At 53.1% G+C, this 14,411-nt stretch overlaps 1 protein-coding gene across 3 annotated transcripts in view; it reads right to left on the bottom strand.

Annotated features, from left to right (window-relative positions):
• AACS (acetoacetyl-CoA synthetase) overlaps positions 1-8,118 on the bottom strand; it is an 80,788-nt gene extending 72,670 nt beyond the window's left edge. For 2 of the 3 annotated variants that reach the window (XM_059408194.1, XM_059408196.1), the window contains exons 1-2: positions 7,800-8,118; positions 1,168-1,271 (exon numbers count right to left, since the gene is read on the bottom strand). In XM_059408194.1, coding sequence (XP_059264177.1) covers positions 1,168-1,271; positions 7,800-7,932 — 237 coding nt within the window. In that variant the 5' untranslated portion in view covers positions 7,933-8,118. The remainder of the gene's footprint in view (positions 1-1,167; positions 1,272-7,799) is intronic. The other variant, XM_059408195.1, reaches the window with a different exon arrangement.
• Between the last annotated feature and the right edge of the window lie 6,293 nt (positions 8,119-14,411).

The following is a 14,411-nucleotide window of genomic DNA, read 5'->3' on the forward strand; positions in this document are numbered from 1 at the left end:
TGAACACTGGACTGGCCGCCAGGCTTGGAACTGCAAAGACATTAGCGCCCTATAGTTCATCAGACGGGACCTCACATGGGAAAGTCGCCGGGAAGAGATCGTCAGCATTCTCATCACAGGGAAAGTAAGGTGACGGAGGCGTTAATGCCACAGTGTGTCTGTGTATCAAATCATCACACTGGACACTTCAAATATATACGGTTTGGGATGCCCGGGTGGCTCAGTCCTTAAGCATCTGCCTTCGGCATGGGTCATGATCCCGGGTCCTGGGATCGAGCCCTGCATCAGGCTCCCTGCTCGGAGAAAAGCCTGCCTCTCACTCCTCCTGCTTGTGTTCCCTCTCTCGCTGTGTCTTTCACTGTCAAATAAATAAATAGAATCTTTAAATAAATAAGTAAATACGGTTTCACTGCTAATTATTCCCCCACGAGGTTTAAAAAAATAAAGAAAGAAATGAACGCCAAGAGAAAACACCACCCCCACGAATGGACTCTTTCAACAGACCTATATGAAGCCCCAGCACTGAGAGCTGCAGGTGACACAGAGTACGTAAGACAGGGCAACAGCGTCCAGGGCCGCAGGGTCCACTGAAATCTGGGAAATGGACCAACAGGACCCACCCACCCTTCCCACTGACAACCCCACCAGAGACGGGGCCGGTCCCCTCATCTCCTTCCTCAACAGAATCGAACCTTGATGTCCTTCCCCAAGTGCCTCCACATAAGACTCTCAGAACAGTTCACCCCACAGTCAAACAAGAACACAATGTAGTTATACATTGAGTAACAGGACCGGCTTTCCTCAGAGAGTCATCGACTGACAGTCTGAGGAGTTGGAACATTCCCTGAACTTCAGGTTTAAAAAATAATAAAACTATTGACAACTTAAAAAAACAACAATAGGGGCACCTGGATGGCTCAGTGGGTTAAAGCCTCTGCCTTTGGCTCAGGTCATGATCTCAGGGTCCTGGGATCGAGCCCCACATCGGGCTCTCTGCTCAGCGGGGAGCCTGCTTTCCCCCTCTTTCTCTGCCTGCCTCTCTGTCTGCTTATGATCTCTGTCCGTCAAATAAAAGCTTTTTAAAAAAAAGAAGAAAATATGATTCAGTATTCCCAAAAATGAACACTTTATTTTGGAACATAACCATGAAAAGGGAATGCTACTTACCTCATCATACATGCGTGAGAAGACAATTCCACTGAATTTCCAGAACTCTGCCCAGAAGTCTGGATATGATTCAACTGACCAGTGGTATAAGTCATCATAATTTTCTAAAAATAAAATAAAATGGCACATGGGTCAAACCAAGCTTAGAAAGTTCTGGCAGCTCAGTGAGAAGACAGACACACCTAAGGAATTACAGTTATGGCTGAGCGGTTTGAAGGTATCCCAACAAGAAACAGTCTGGGGAAGGTGGAGTATCTTAATTCTTGCCCCCCTGCCCCGAGCAAACTGGCCAGTGATGCTATATTCCAACCAAAGTGCCTAAGAACATGGACTCTGGAGCCACAAGGCCCGGGTTCAAATCCTGCCTAGGCCGTTTATTAGCTGTGTGACCTTGTGGAAGTTACTGGAGCACACTGTGTCTCAGTTTCCCCGTCTGTGAAATGGAGATGGTTAAGAGCACCCCCTCTTGACAGGGCTATTGGGAGGACTTAAATAAGCATGAACACATGCACGAGACAGACGCTACAACAGAGCCTTGGGCTGAATGAGAACTCCATTAAGCTTGCTACTATTACACTGTACAAACAGGAAAATCGTATCCAGTCGATCTGAAAATCAGGAAATGCAAAACTAGGAGCTTACTGATGACTTCTTGTGCCAGTACCAGTGTTTGCGGGGAGGGAAGAATGATATTTATTTTATTTTAATAAGCGATACATTGGCATGATTCGAGATAACGAGAGTATAGAAGGTCCTTCAGGAAAAGTCCTTCTCCATCTTGTCCCACAACCATCGAACTTTTCCTGCCCAGAAGTGACCAGTTGGAGATTTATGCGTCCTTCCAGACTTTATGCACGAGCCAATATATCCTTCTCCCCAGCTTTTACACTAATGGAAAGCTCTTCCCACCGGGTTCCCATCCTGAGACCTGGGGAAAGCCCCTGCCCCTCACTGGGCCTTTTTAATTGCCACACATTTTCGGCAGGCCCTCCAATCATACCAGCTCCTTGGCGCTAATGCTCCAAGGATATGGGAACAGCAGGAAAAGGACCAGCAGCGCGTCAGGAACAGAAAAAAATGGCCTAACGTGATGGCTGGACTGAATTCTCTCGCTGCCATCAGTCAGCTAAAGTCTTAATGGTCCTCCCTGTTCCCAGTCCTGGGGTGGGGGGAGGGGGACTGACAGGGAGGGAGTACACAGAGGAAGGGGGAGACCTCTGAGAGCTGGAGCGAGCTGCAGGGGAGGGGCTGGGCCTGGCAGCCAGGGCGGGGTGAGCAGGCTGGGAGGGAGCCAAGTGGCAGGAAGGAGCGCTGGCTGAGTGGGTCCACAGCACGGATGGAGAAGGATCAACTGGGGCGAGATGGGGACACGCGGCACAGAGGTCACAGAGTGATCAGGGAACCGGGGCTTCAGGCCACCTCCTCCAAGCCCCCGGACAACCACCCTCCTGCCCACCCCCCTACTCAAGCCAGGGGCCATAGAACAGGTCAACCGAGCACTCAGGGAAAAACACCAGGCACCGGGCATCGGGAACGCCGGGGCCAACCGTGACTCTAGAGATCACGCATGGGGACCTCAGGCAAGCCAGTCTGCCTCTCTGGGACTCAGTTTCCCTGTGTGTCACCTGGAAATCGACTGGAGGAGGGCATGGGTGCTCCCAGGACCATGGAGAGGTGACCCCGTGTTCCAGGGCGGGGCTGGGGGACCTGCATCAGAATCTCGGCTCTGCCACTTACTACAAGGACGGTGGGCAAGCTGCCCCACCCTCTGCGCCTCGGCACTGTCACCGGCAAGCTGGGAACAACAGTGACCCCAATGAGCAGGAGATCGTTTGCTTAAAGACAAAGGCTCCGGAGCGTGACCAGCCGGGTTCAGATCCTGCCACTCTCCCTGTGAGCCCGGATGAGCAATCAGTCATCTCTGGACCCCAGTTTCTCCCCCATCAAAGGAAGAGAATGGGGGCGCCTGGTGGCTCAGTGAGTGAAAGCCTCTGCCTTCAGCTCAGGTCATGATCCCAGGGTCCTGGGATCGAGCCCCGCATCGGGCTCTCTGCTCAGCAGGGAGCCTGCTTCCCCTTCTCTCTCTGCCTACCTCTCTGCCTACTTGTGATCTCTGTCAAATAAATAAATTAAAAAAAAAAAAAAAAGGAAGAGAATGGTACTTGTCACAGCATCATGGTCAGGACTGAAAGAGTCAAAACATACAAAGCACTAAGAACAGCGCTTGGCAGAGAGGAGGTATCTGGCGTGTCAGCCCCTAGAGTCATTGCTGGCTCGCAGGAGCACGTCCCACGCCAGGCTAGTTAGTGGACAGGACGGTGTGGCCTAAGACCTGGGGACAGGGCTGTGCAAGTACACAGAAGTGTTCATGAGCGGGACTCTGGTCCAGAACGGGGGCGGGAGAGGAGCCTCCGCCCCGCCCGCGCTGGGGAAGCCACACCAGGCAAACCGGCCGGCAGCTCCATTCTCTCCCAGTCTTTTGTTTGTTTGGTTTGGGTCACCTTGATCCTCATAAAGGGCAAAGAGTTCCAGCACCAAAAACTCCTCCAGGCTCACACAAGAGATGGACCAGAGACTTGACACCCACACCTCCACCGAAGGCTTAAAAAACCCATCAAGAGGGAGTTACCAGCAGTATCCCCGAGGGAGGCAGATGCCACCCAGCTGCCAATCGGGGGACCAAGCGGTCCCAACAGCCCCCTAACATTATGAAGACCATAGAGGACAGCAGAGAAATGGAAGGTCGAGGTGCAGAGACTTCTTCCCCACCGACGACCCAGCCAAGTCATGAGGGACAAGCAGGGGCCCCTTCTGGCTTCTGTTCACACACTCCTGGCCCCACTCACAGGCTGCACCCCTGAAGCCCAAGTGACCCCTTCCATGGGCCTGTGTGGTTCCGTCTTCACGGTGTTCATGAAGAACCCGAACTAGCTTCCAATGTCCTAAAGTCAGGTTCCAAATGAAATTCAGTGTCCTTGCCTGGTCTGACACAGGAGAACAGCTGTGACCGGCCCCTGCTTCTCACCTGCCCTGACATCCCTGGGCTGTCCCCAACCCGCACTGAGCAGGACTCATCTGCATCACCAACAGAATAGTACGGAAATGACCAAGGGTGACTTCCAAGTCCAGGTCCTAACAGAGAGCAGTGCCTAACTTCCTCTCCTGGATCACTAAGGCACCATCACACCACATAGTGACAAGCAGCAACAGAGCTGGGTGAAAGCTGCCCCCCCACCCCCCCCAGAGGTGAGAGGCCACATAATGCAGTAGAGACTAATGATTCTGGAAAAAAACTACAGGTGGGCTACTCACAGCTGCAACATCCCAGCCAGGATGGAGCTTCTACTTTCCCAGCTGGGGAACGGGGTGCCAGCAGCTCCCACTGGGCCAGTTTACAGAGGACGGAGTCCGCAGATGCACAGAAAGCCCCCGCTACAAGTTGACTGGTATGGCCTCCATCGCCCGCTGGGTCCCCAGAAGCATCTGCATGTGCAAGTTTTGCTTTCCCTTCATCCCCTTCTTCCTCTCCACCTACGAGAATTTTCACCAACCCGCACCTCCAAGTCTCAGCTCCAGATCCGGCCCGACAGAGCCAGCACGTGGCAGAGCGCCTGGGAGGCTGCCAGTGCGCCGGCGCTTGCTACTGACTCACCGGCAGCGCTGCCAGTCTGCACGAGCCTCCTCCTCCAGCTGCACTGGAGCTGTTTGGGACCAGGGACCCAGCCTTCCCTTCGCAGGCAGACGCCCTCCCAGCTGCTGGAGCGCGGACCTGATCGTAGCTTGCAGCCCACGTGAAGACACGCAGCTCAAGCCACCAAACCAGCGGGCATTTTGAAGCGGGTGTCCCTCCGCGAATCACGGGGGGCTGTTGCGGGCAGCACGCACCCGGGGCGTGGGGTGGTCTCGCGAAAGAGGCCTCACAACACAGGCACGTAGGCTGGGCGGCATCTGGGAGCCGCTCCATAGGTGATCCGGGTCCCCCCGCCCCAGGTCTCTAGGTGCTTGCAGGGAGTTCTCGGGGGAGCTCCACTAGAAGCGTTAACAAAAAAACCAACCAATGTCCCCAGTAGCGGGAAAAAGAGCCCAGGCGGCCAGCTCCTGAATCGCGGGGACAGAAACCTCACGCCAACCACAGTCTTGGGGGACAGGCTCCTCGTGCCCAGGTAGCCAGGCAGGAGACTGCCCCCCCAGCCATCCGTCCTGGAGGCTGACCACCACGGAAGCACCCCGTGAAGATGCGTCCCTTGCTCTCTCTCTCCGTACAAGGAGGGACAGCATTGCTCAATACCGCATACCACTACACACAAGACTCGGAGGGTGGGGACTGGCGCTCAGAGACTACAAGTTCAAGGGCACAGCCTTTAAGACTTAGAATCCTCACGAACTCATGAAAAGGCGAAGCAGAATGAAAGTCCAAATTACATGCATCCGGAGAGCTGATGAAAGGAGAAAGGATTCGAAGACAACAGTCCAAAACAAGGCAGCCATGTGAGTTGGCTCTTAAAGGCCCAAATCTCCAGGGCTGGGCTTCTGGAAGGGAGAGAAGCAGCAGGCTGGCTCAGCCCTGGGGAGTGGAAGGGGAGGAAGAGACGAATGCCAAGCTCCAAAGCCCCCCAGACCAAGAGGTGAACCCCACTCAGCCCCGCTTCCCACCACCACGTGGGGACACAGACCCGGCATCACAGGCCTTTGGGTTTTCAAAGTTGGAAATCCTGCCTTATCTATGGAGTCTCCAGTGTGTGAGTCGCCCCAGCCAAGTCTTCAGGTCCAGTCTGGGCCAGAGCAGGCCGACTGGGAGCCACCCGTGCTTGGCAGTGTTCACAGAGCGGCCCGCGGGCCAGTCAGGTGCAGGGGACCGCTGGGCGTGAGGGCCTCCAGTCACCCTCACACCAGCCACTGACACGGCTCCTCTCGCCATGCCCATCTTACAGCCGGGGAAAGTGAGGCTCGGGAAGATCCGCTGACTTCCTAGTGATCACAGCGAGAAGTGGTGGAGCCAGTTTGAAATCCAGGTGGTCAGGCCAGGGTGTCTCGCCTGCATCACAACTCGTGTGCAATCGTTTCCTAAAGCGGCACAGCCAGTTAAGCACGGGAGAAGAGTATTAGGCTACTGCTGGCACAGGAACGAGAGACCGAACGGAGCAGAGTTTACGCAGACTCATGCTCCACTCTTGGCTCTTCTTAGGGGAGAAGGAATCAGGTCTGTTCTCCCCCAGCCCGACACATGTTAATTTACCAACTACTACCTGAGAAGCTCCCATAAGCCACATCTGTCTCCAAGGTGCTCCCTGTCTAGGGAGCAGGAGGGAGGGAGGGAGGGAGCTGGGTCCCCCAAGGGAAGGGGCTCAGTGGAAGCTACACCTCCATCCTACGGGGGAGGGCTTGGAAGCTGCCAGGTGGCACTGTCTGCTAGTCCGTGGTCAACAAGGGGCCCTTGTGAGCCTCTGCGCCAAGGAGAGACAAAGTCAGACCTGTGCTCCGGCAAGGCAAGCAGCGTGTACCGAAGGGAGGAGGAAGAGGAAGCAGGGAAGCCAGCCAGTGTTCAGGGGGGAGGGAACAGGCCCCCACGGAAAGCGGAGGATTAAGAAGGAAGGTAGCGTTGCCGAGGACTGCCTAGGCAGGGAAGACGAAGACGACCTCGTCTCCACTTCTGGGAGGATGGCTGAGAACGGAGATGCCCCGGCCAGGAATACAGGAGTCCCAGAAGCCAGCTGAGGGCCACCAAGGGGAGCAAAGTGCCCATGAGGAGCTGAAAAGCCCTGAAGGAAGTTGGACAAGCCCGCCAGAGCTGGAGGGCAGCGCGAGCAGGTGCTTCTCACCCAGAACAGGGGCCTCGACCGCCCAGCCCACATGCAGCCCGGTCAGGCGGTTTCTGAGAGCCAGGGTGGCGGTGGAGGGAGTGCCCGTGACTGAGTCTGCAGCCGGCTGGGAGTGTAAACAGGACGGGAAGGAGGTTCGCCCCAACCCCAAAGGCTGTACCTGACCTTCCTTCTCCTAGGTGCCTGAATTCCACGCTAGCCCTTTAGTAAGCTCAGGCTGGGGAGACTAGGAGGGGACAACACAAGGTGATACCGGCAGGCAAGAGGACCCCACAAACACAGGAGAAGAGCTAGAAGTCAGAAAGCCCCCATGTCTGGGAGGAAGCTCCCCCCAGGCCAGAGTGCAAGACCCCAGGGAGCACCTCCTCTCACAAGTAGAAGACTAGCCAGGGATCCCAGTCCCCAGAGGTTCCAAGGCGGGGTGGGGGTGAGGGGCATGTGGGGAAGCGGGGGGCAGGTGGGGACCCCTCCCAGGGACATAGAACCCCCTCCCAGGGACACAGATGCTACAGGCAGGAAGACTGCTGCACAGACACGGGGGCAAAGCCCACCGTCACAAAGCGCCCCACGCCCTGGAGAGGGAGCCCCCGCTATTCCGGTGGCGCCTCCAAGCCCCGGAACGGGGACACTGAGAATCAGGGGATGATTCCGACGAGCAGCAGGGGCCCTGACAGCAACGCCCCGGTCCCCAGGGAGGGGAGTCCCCCTGCCAGGGGGCCCCTCGGACCCCGAGGCCACGGCCCGGGGCGGGGCGGGGGGGTGTGGAGAGGCGCTGGTGGCCGCGGAGCCCCCGGGCCGCGTGCCGGCACTCACCCAGCGCCAGGCCGCTGGCGGCGCCCACGGCCGCCCGGAAGCGGTCCATCTGCGTGTTCTTCTTGCTGTCGGGCTCCCACATCACCTGGCACTCCAGGATCTCCTCCCGGCCGGCCCGCGGCTGCTTGGACATGGCTGCGGCGGGGGCGGCGTGCGCTGCGCTGGGACGGGGAACCGGGCTGGGAGCGGGCCAGGGGCGGCAGGCGGGGCGGCGGGGTCCCGGGGCGGCGGGTCAGCCGCGCGGACCGGGAACAGGCAGCGCGACTGAGCGCGGCGCGGGCGCCGTCCGCGGGATCCCCGGCCGGCCCCGCCCCCACCAGGCCCCGCCCCTCCCCGGCCCCGCCCCTCCGCGTGTAACCCTCCGCCGGTGGCCAGCTCGCAAAGGAGTGCTCGCCGCCGCGCCCTGCGGCCGCCGGGACTCGAACCCGCGCGCGGTGGGCGGAGCTGCGCAGGCGCGTTGCTCCCGAGCTCCCCATCCTTACCTGGGGCATGACGGGGTGAAAGCAGCACGGGAAGAAGGGAGCTAGGGGCTCTGACTCGTTCCTGTGCTCATTCATTCGCGATTGATTTGTTCTTCCTGCGGACTATTTACCGAGCGCCTGGTGGGTACCAGGCACCGTGCAGGGCTGTGCGGATACAGCAGTGAAGGAAGCAAAGCTCCTGCCCGGGGTCAGCAGGAGAGACGAGGTGGAGAAGATGCCCTGTAGACGTCATACATAGCAGAACGCATGCAATAAAGTACACGGCACACCGATGAGTGTCGTATAGATAATACGTATACGGCTATCCGTATAATAAAAAGTGCTAATTACTATGGAAAGAAAGCAAGGAAGAATAGAAAAAACGGGAAGAGGAGTGTTAATATTTAAATACGGTTGTCAGGGAAGAGCCTGAAAAGGTGACTTGAAGCAGGTGACAGGTGTAATGAGCTCTTCAGTATCTGGGGGTAAGTTTCCAGGCGGAGATGACAGCAGGTGCAAAGGCCCTGAGGCAGGAGTGTTGGGTGTGGTTAGAGAACTAGTGAAGTGTCCAGCCTTTTTCTTTGACTTGAGAGACCTGGGGTAGAAGATAAAATCAATGAAGGAAGAATGGCAGCGCGAGTGGCTGCTGAGAATCATGAAGATCAGCTTTTATCATGGGCAAGATGAGATCACTGAGGGTTTTGAGCGTACAAGGTCATGTTCTGACTGTAGCTGTAATAGGAGCGCCTCTGGCTGCTGAGTTGAGAATAGATTTCAGGGAGCAGGTATATAAGCAGGGAGACCAGTTAGGATGATGTTAGAAGAGATGATGGTGGGGCACTTGGGTGGTTGAGCTGGTTGGGCATCTGCCTTGGGCTGGGGCCATGGTCCCAGGGTCCTGGAATCAAGCCCTGCAGGGGGCTTCTTGCTTGGCAGGGAGTCTGCTTCCCCCTCTCCCTCTCCCCCTGCTGTGCTCCCTCTCTTTCTCTCTGCAAATAAATAAACAAAACGTTTAAAGAGAGAGAGAGATTATGGTGGCTGGACCAAGTGGCAGATGTGGAAATAGAGCATATTTGGGGGCATATTTTGAAGGTTTATTTATTGCATTCCTACTGTATGTTGATTGGCGATGTGCTACGGACTCCCTGTATTCCTCGTAACTTATTCTCAGAGCAACCCAGTCAGCCTCTCCGGGGCACACTTTTTTTTTTTTTTTCCAGTGTTGGGGTTTTATGAAGCAACCCCACCACTAAATCAGAAACAGCTTCTGCCTCTCAATCGCCATGAATAAAATCGGTTCTCATTTAAAACAGGATGCTTGCTATATAAACATGACTTCCAGAATACCTCATTCCCTTGACCTCCAAGTCCTAAGGCCAGCTCTGGCTCTGTGTTTGAGTTATCACCTTTGTGAAGGCATGAGTTCATCTTGACCCGGAAGGAGAGTCATCTTTGAAGGATTCATGTTTATTTCTTGGACACTGGAATGCACATTCCACAGGAGCAAAATCCTTGCTTCACCAGTTCACCACGGCTCCCAGAGCCTGATCGATAACAGGAGATCAATAAACAGTCATTCATTCAGAAATGCCTAGCGTGTGCTTGCCGTGGGCTAGGAAAGGGGTTCTGCTATGTAAAGCATAGACCTCCTCTTCCTGGGGCATGCAAATCGGAGTTTCAGTAGGGGATTGGCCGGTTCTCATGGAGTGGGCAGAGGGCTGGGTTTATAAGCCTGATGACCACTTGATTCATCCTTAATCCCTTCAGCCTGGCCCACCCAACCAGGACAGGCTCTGTAGGGGAACCGAAGGGAGAGGTGAGCGATAGCCAAAATACCTGGGTACTTGGTCATCACCCTTTCAACACTTTGAGACACACGCAAACCTTTGGAAATACCTTTTCAGGCCTCAGCTTGCCGTCCCATATCCTTCTTAACAAGATCAGAGAGGGGGAAGAGATTCAAAAAAGCTCTTCCCATTTAAAATGGGAACATTGGGGCATCCAGGTGGTTCAGTCGGTTAAGCACCTGCCTTCCACTCGGGTCTCAGTCCTGGGGTCCTGGGATCAAGCCCTGCACCGGGCTCCCTGCTCACCTGGTTGTCTGCTTCTCCTCCCTCTGCCTATCATTCCCCCTCCTGGTGCTTACACACACACTCTCTCTCACTGTCAAATAAATAAATAAAATCTTTTAAATAAATAAGTAAATAATAACATGGGAACATTCCGGGAGGGGCCCTTCTTGACCAAGAACCTTACACTCTCTGTTGCATGTGCAACCTTCCTTGCGTCTCTGCAACTGCCTTCTTCCCCTTGGACCTGTTGTTTATTTTTGACTTAAGGATCTGGACGGGTGCTTTTGTTTTTTTGTTTGTTTTTGAGAGAGAGGGAGAGAGACAGTGCATGCATGGGGCAGGCCCCAGAGGCAAAGGTAGAGAATCTTTTTTTTTTTTTAAGACTTGATTTCTTTACTTTTTTTTTTTTTTTTAAGATTTTTATTTATTTATTTGACAGATCAGAAGTAGGCAGAGAGGCAGGCAGAGAGAGAGAGGAGGAAGCAGGCTCCCCACTGAGCAGAGAGCCCGATTCAGGGCTTGATCCCAGGACCCTGAGACCATGACCTGAGTCAAAGGCAGAGGCTTTAACCCACTGAGTCACCCAGGGGTCCCCAGATTTATTTTCTTGAGAGAGAAAGAGAGAGGACATAGGAAGAGGGAGAAGTAAACTCTCCACCAAGCAGAGAGCCCAACTTGGGGCTTGATCCCAGGACCCCAAGATCATGACCTGAGCTGAAGGCAGAGACTCAACCCACTGAGCCACCTAGGAGCCCCAGGGGAAGAGAATCTTAAGCAGACTCCATGACCCTGAGATCATGATCTGATCTGAAATCAAGAGCTGGAGACTTAACTCATGGAAGCACTGAGACGACCCTAAATTGGTACTATGTATACACCACATTCCCGACCTGTGCTCCCCGCTCCTGTTCTAGGTACTTCAAAACTTCTTAACAGAATGCAGAAATTTGCCAGGCCAGATGCCCTGTACTCACTTCATCAGAGGGCTGACCTTCCGGTCATTTCTTTGGAATGCGTCCTGCTATTCCCTCACATAAAAGTTCACCTACATTTCTTTTTATTTCTTCCGCCCTCGTGTGCATTAAGTTGGGCTCTCCATCTTTCAAAGGTCTTGCTATTATAAGGGGACCATTAACCAATATAGGAAATGATGAAAACATATTGGGTCCTCTGGGATACGTTGAAGGCAACTTCAAGAGAAAAGCATGAGTGTTTGGAAGTGGAGAAGAGTTTTCCAAAAAGGCCCAAATTGGTGGTCTGGAAGAGGAGTGCCACCATGATTGGGGTACAAGTCAAGGCTATCTGAAAGTCCACATGTTTTTCACGATATGAATCTCATTTTTCTCCTCTCTTCCCAAAGCATGATATTTCTCTGTCCACATAGAAAGAAATGCCATGATGCTATTGTGCAGCTGGAAAAGAAAACAAAATATCTGTCCTCAAAGAGATAGCTGGGAAGTAACACCAGCTCTGAGAGCTACTCACCTGCTTGAAACACCACAAAATCCAACTTTGGAGTCTCTCCTAAGAGGATTGTGCTCAACCCAAGTGATTGTATCCTGACTTAAGTTGACATTAAAAAGTTTCATCATAGGCTTAAATGGACATCTTTTTTTAAACTCAGGGCTTTAGGGGCACTTGGGTGGCTCAGTCAGTTAAGTGTCTGCCTTTGGCTCAGGTCACGATCCCAGGGTCTTCTGATTGAGCCCCACATCAGGCTCCCTGCTCAGTGGGGAATCTGCTTGTCCCTGTTCCTCTGCTCCCCACCACCCTTGTGCCAGCGGCTCTCTCTCTCCCACTTGCTCACTCTTTCTCAAATAAATAAAATCATTTTAAAAATAAACCGAGAGTTTCAGGGGTGCCTGAGTGGCTCAGAGGGTTAAGCCTCTGCCTTCGGCTCAGGTCATGATCTCTGTCCTGGGATCGAGAGAGGAGATAGTAAATGCAAAGACCCTGAGTTAAGCTTGGCACAATCAAATAGAAGCAGGTATCTGGGACCTTGAGATGCCACCGGGAAAGGACTGTGGATTTTACTTCAAATGTGATTAGAAGCCTTTGGAAAGTTTTGAGTCGGGAAGTGATGTGACATATATTTTGAAAGCATGATTCTAGCTGCTGTGCCTTAACAGAGTGAGTAGGGTTGAGTTTGAGTAGGATGGAGGGAGATAATGCAGAGGTTCACATGGGGTATCATGGGGCTTGACTAGGGTAAAAAGGTGGGAGATACTGGGAAGGGGAGAGAGAGAGATCCAGGTACCTGTATATGAATATAAGCTCAGAGATACATCTTTAAATATCTCTCTGTACATAGAGATATTTTGGATATCTCTATCCAAGAGGATATCGTGTGGGGTCAGATAGTGGATCGCAGTGCTTGCGGGCCAGACAGGATGAGAACACGTCTGGCCTAGAAGTGACATTCCCCAAGTCATAACCAAAGGAGTAATGCTTGGGATCTGGTGGGGAAAAGAAGGAGCAATGAAACCGCCCTATTTCCATTTCCTGCAGCTGCTGACACACGAGGCTCTCTCGGGCTGGTCTGGGAGAAAGGTGAAGAGTGAGTCCAAGCTCCCTGAGTTCATCAGGCAAAAGGGTTGTTGGAGGATTTTCCCTTTTTTGGCCTCTGGGGTATAGTTGCCTCAACCCTCTCCAGCCACACACCAGGCTGTGGAAATCCAGTGGAAGCCAGCTACCAAGGGCCAGATGTGCCTAAAGACATGTGCCAAGGTTCAACCATCTCCTCTCCAACCACAGAAGAGAACATAGGGGAAATGTGGTCACAACGCAAGAAGGGGGGTACACAGGTGGTGGGACAGTCATCCGGTGAATACCATGCAGCAGCCAAGGGGGGGGGGTGCTCTGTATGGAGATGGGGCGGCACAGTGAACGATATGTTGAGCGAAAAAGCGAGCCTCAGAAGTGTACAGACTTTTACAGAAAGGGAAAAAGCAGGCAAAACCCAAAATATCTGGTTTAGGAATACATACATGGTAAAGAAACATTTTAAAAAATGCAAAGAAATCTTTATCAAGACTTAGGGCACAGGATTCTTCTAGGAGAAAGGAATGAATTTAGGGAGGGGCTTCCAAGATACTGGCCATGCCCTATCACACAAGGTTGAGGGAGCATAGTGCACAGTTATGAAATCTTTAAACGTACATACATACTGGGGCACCTGGGTGCTCAGTGGGTTAAGCCTCTGCCTTTGGCTCAGGTCATGATCTCAGGGTCCTGGGATCGAACCCCTCATTGGGCTCTCTGCTCAGCGGGGAGCCTGCTTCTCCCTCTCTGCCTGCTTCTCTGCCTACTTGTGATATCTCTCTCTCTGTCAAATAAATAAATTAATTAAATATTTTAAAACAAATAAAAATGAATAAATAAACATACATACTATATCCAGTTTTTTGGTAAGCATTGAACTTTTCACAATTAAAAGTAAATAAATGAGGGACCCCAGCTTGTTGTCAGTTGAGCATCTGACTCTTTTTTTTTTTTAAATATTTTATTTATTTATTTGACAGACAGAGATCACAAGTAGGCAGAGAGGCAGGGGAGAGAGAGGAGGAAGCAGGCTCCCTGCTGAGCAGAGAGTCAGGCATGGGGCTTGATCCCAGGATCATGACCTGAGCCGAAGGCAGGGGCTTTAATCCACTGAGCCACCCAGGCGCCCCAAGCATCTGACTCTTGATCCCAACTCAGGTCTTGATCTCATGGTCATGAATTCAAGCCACATGGTGAGCTCCACACTGGGCATGGAGCCGAAGAAAAAGAAGAAGAAGACGGGGGAGGAGGGCACCTGGGTGGCTCAGTGGGTTAAACCACTGCCTTCGGCTCAGGTCATGATCTCAGGGTCCTAGGATCGAGCCCCGCATCGGGCTCTCTGCTCAGTGGGGAGTCTGCTTCCCCCTCTCTCTCTGCCTGCCTCTCTGCCTACTTGTGATCTCTCTCTGTAAAATAAATAAATAAAATCTTAAAAAAAATAGAATATATCCACATGTCTTAAAAAAAAGAAGAAGAAGAAGAAGGGGGAGGAGGAGGAGAAAGAACAAAAAAAAAAGGAGAAAAGAAGGAAAAGAAAA

The sequence above is a fragment of the Mustela nigripes genome, chromosome 8 (genome assembly GCF_022355385.1).
Source record: "Mustela nigripes isolate SB6536 chromosome 8, MUSNIG.SB6536, whole genome shotgun sequence".
Classification (NCBI taxonomy): Eukaryota; Metazoa; Chordata; class Mammalia; order Carnivora; family Mustelidae; genus Mustela; species Mustela nigripes.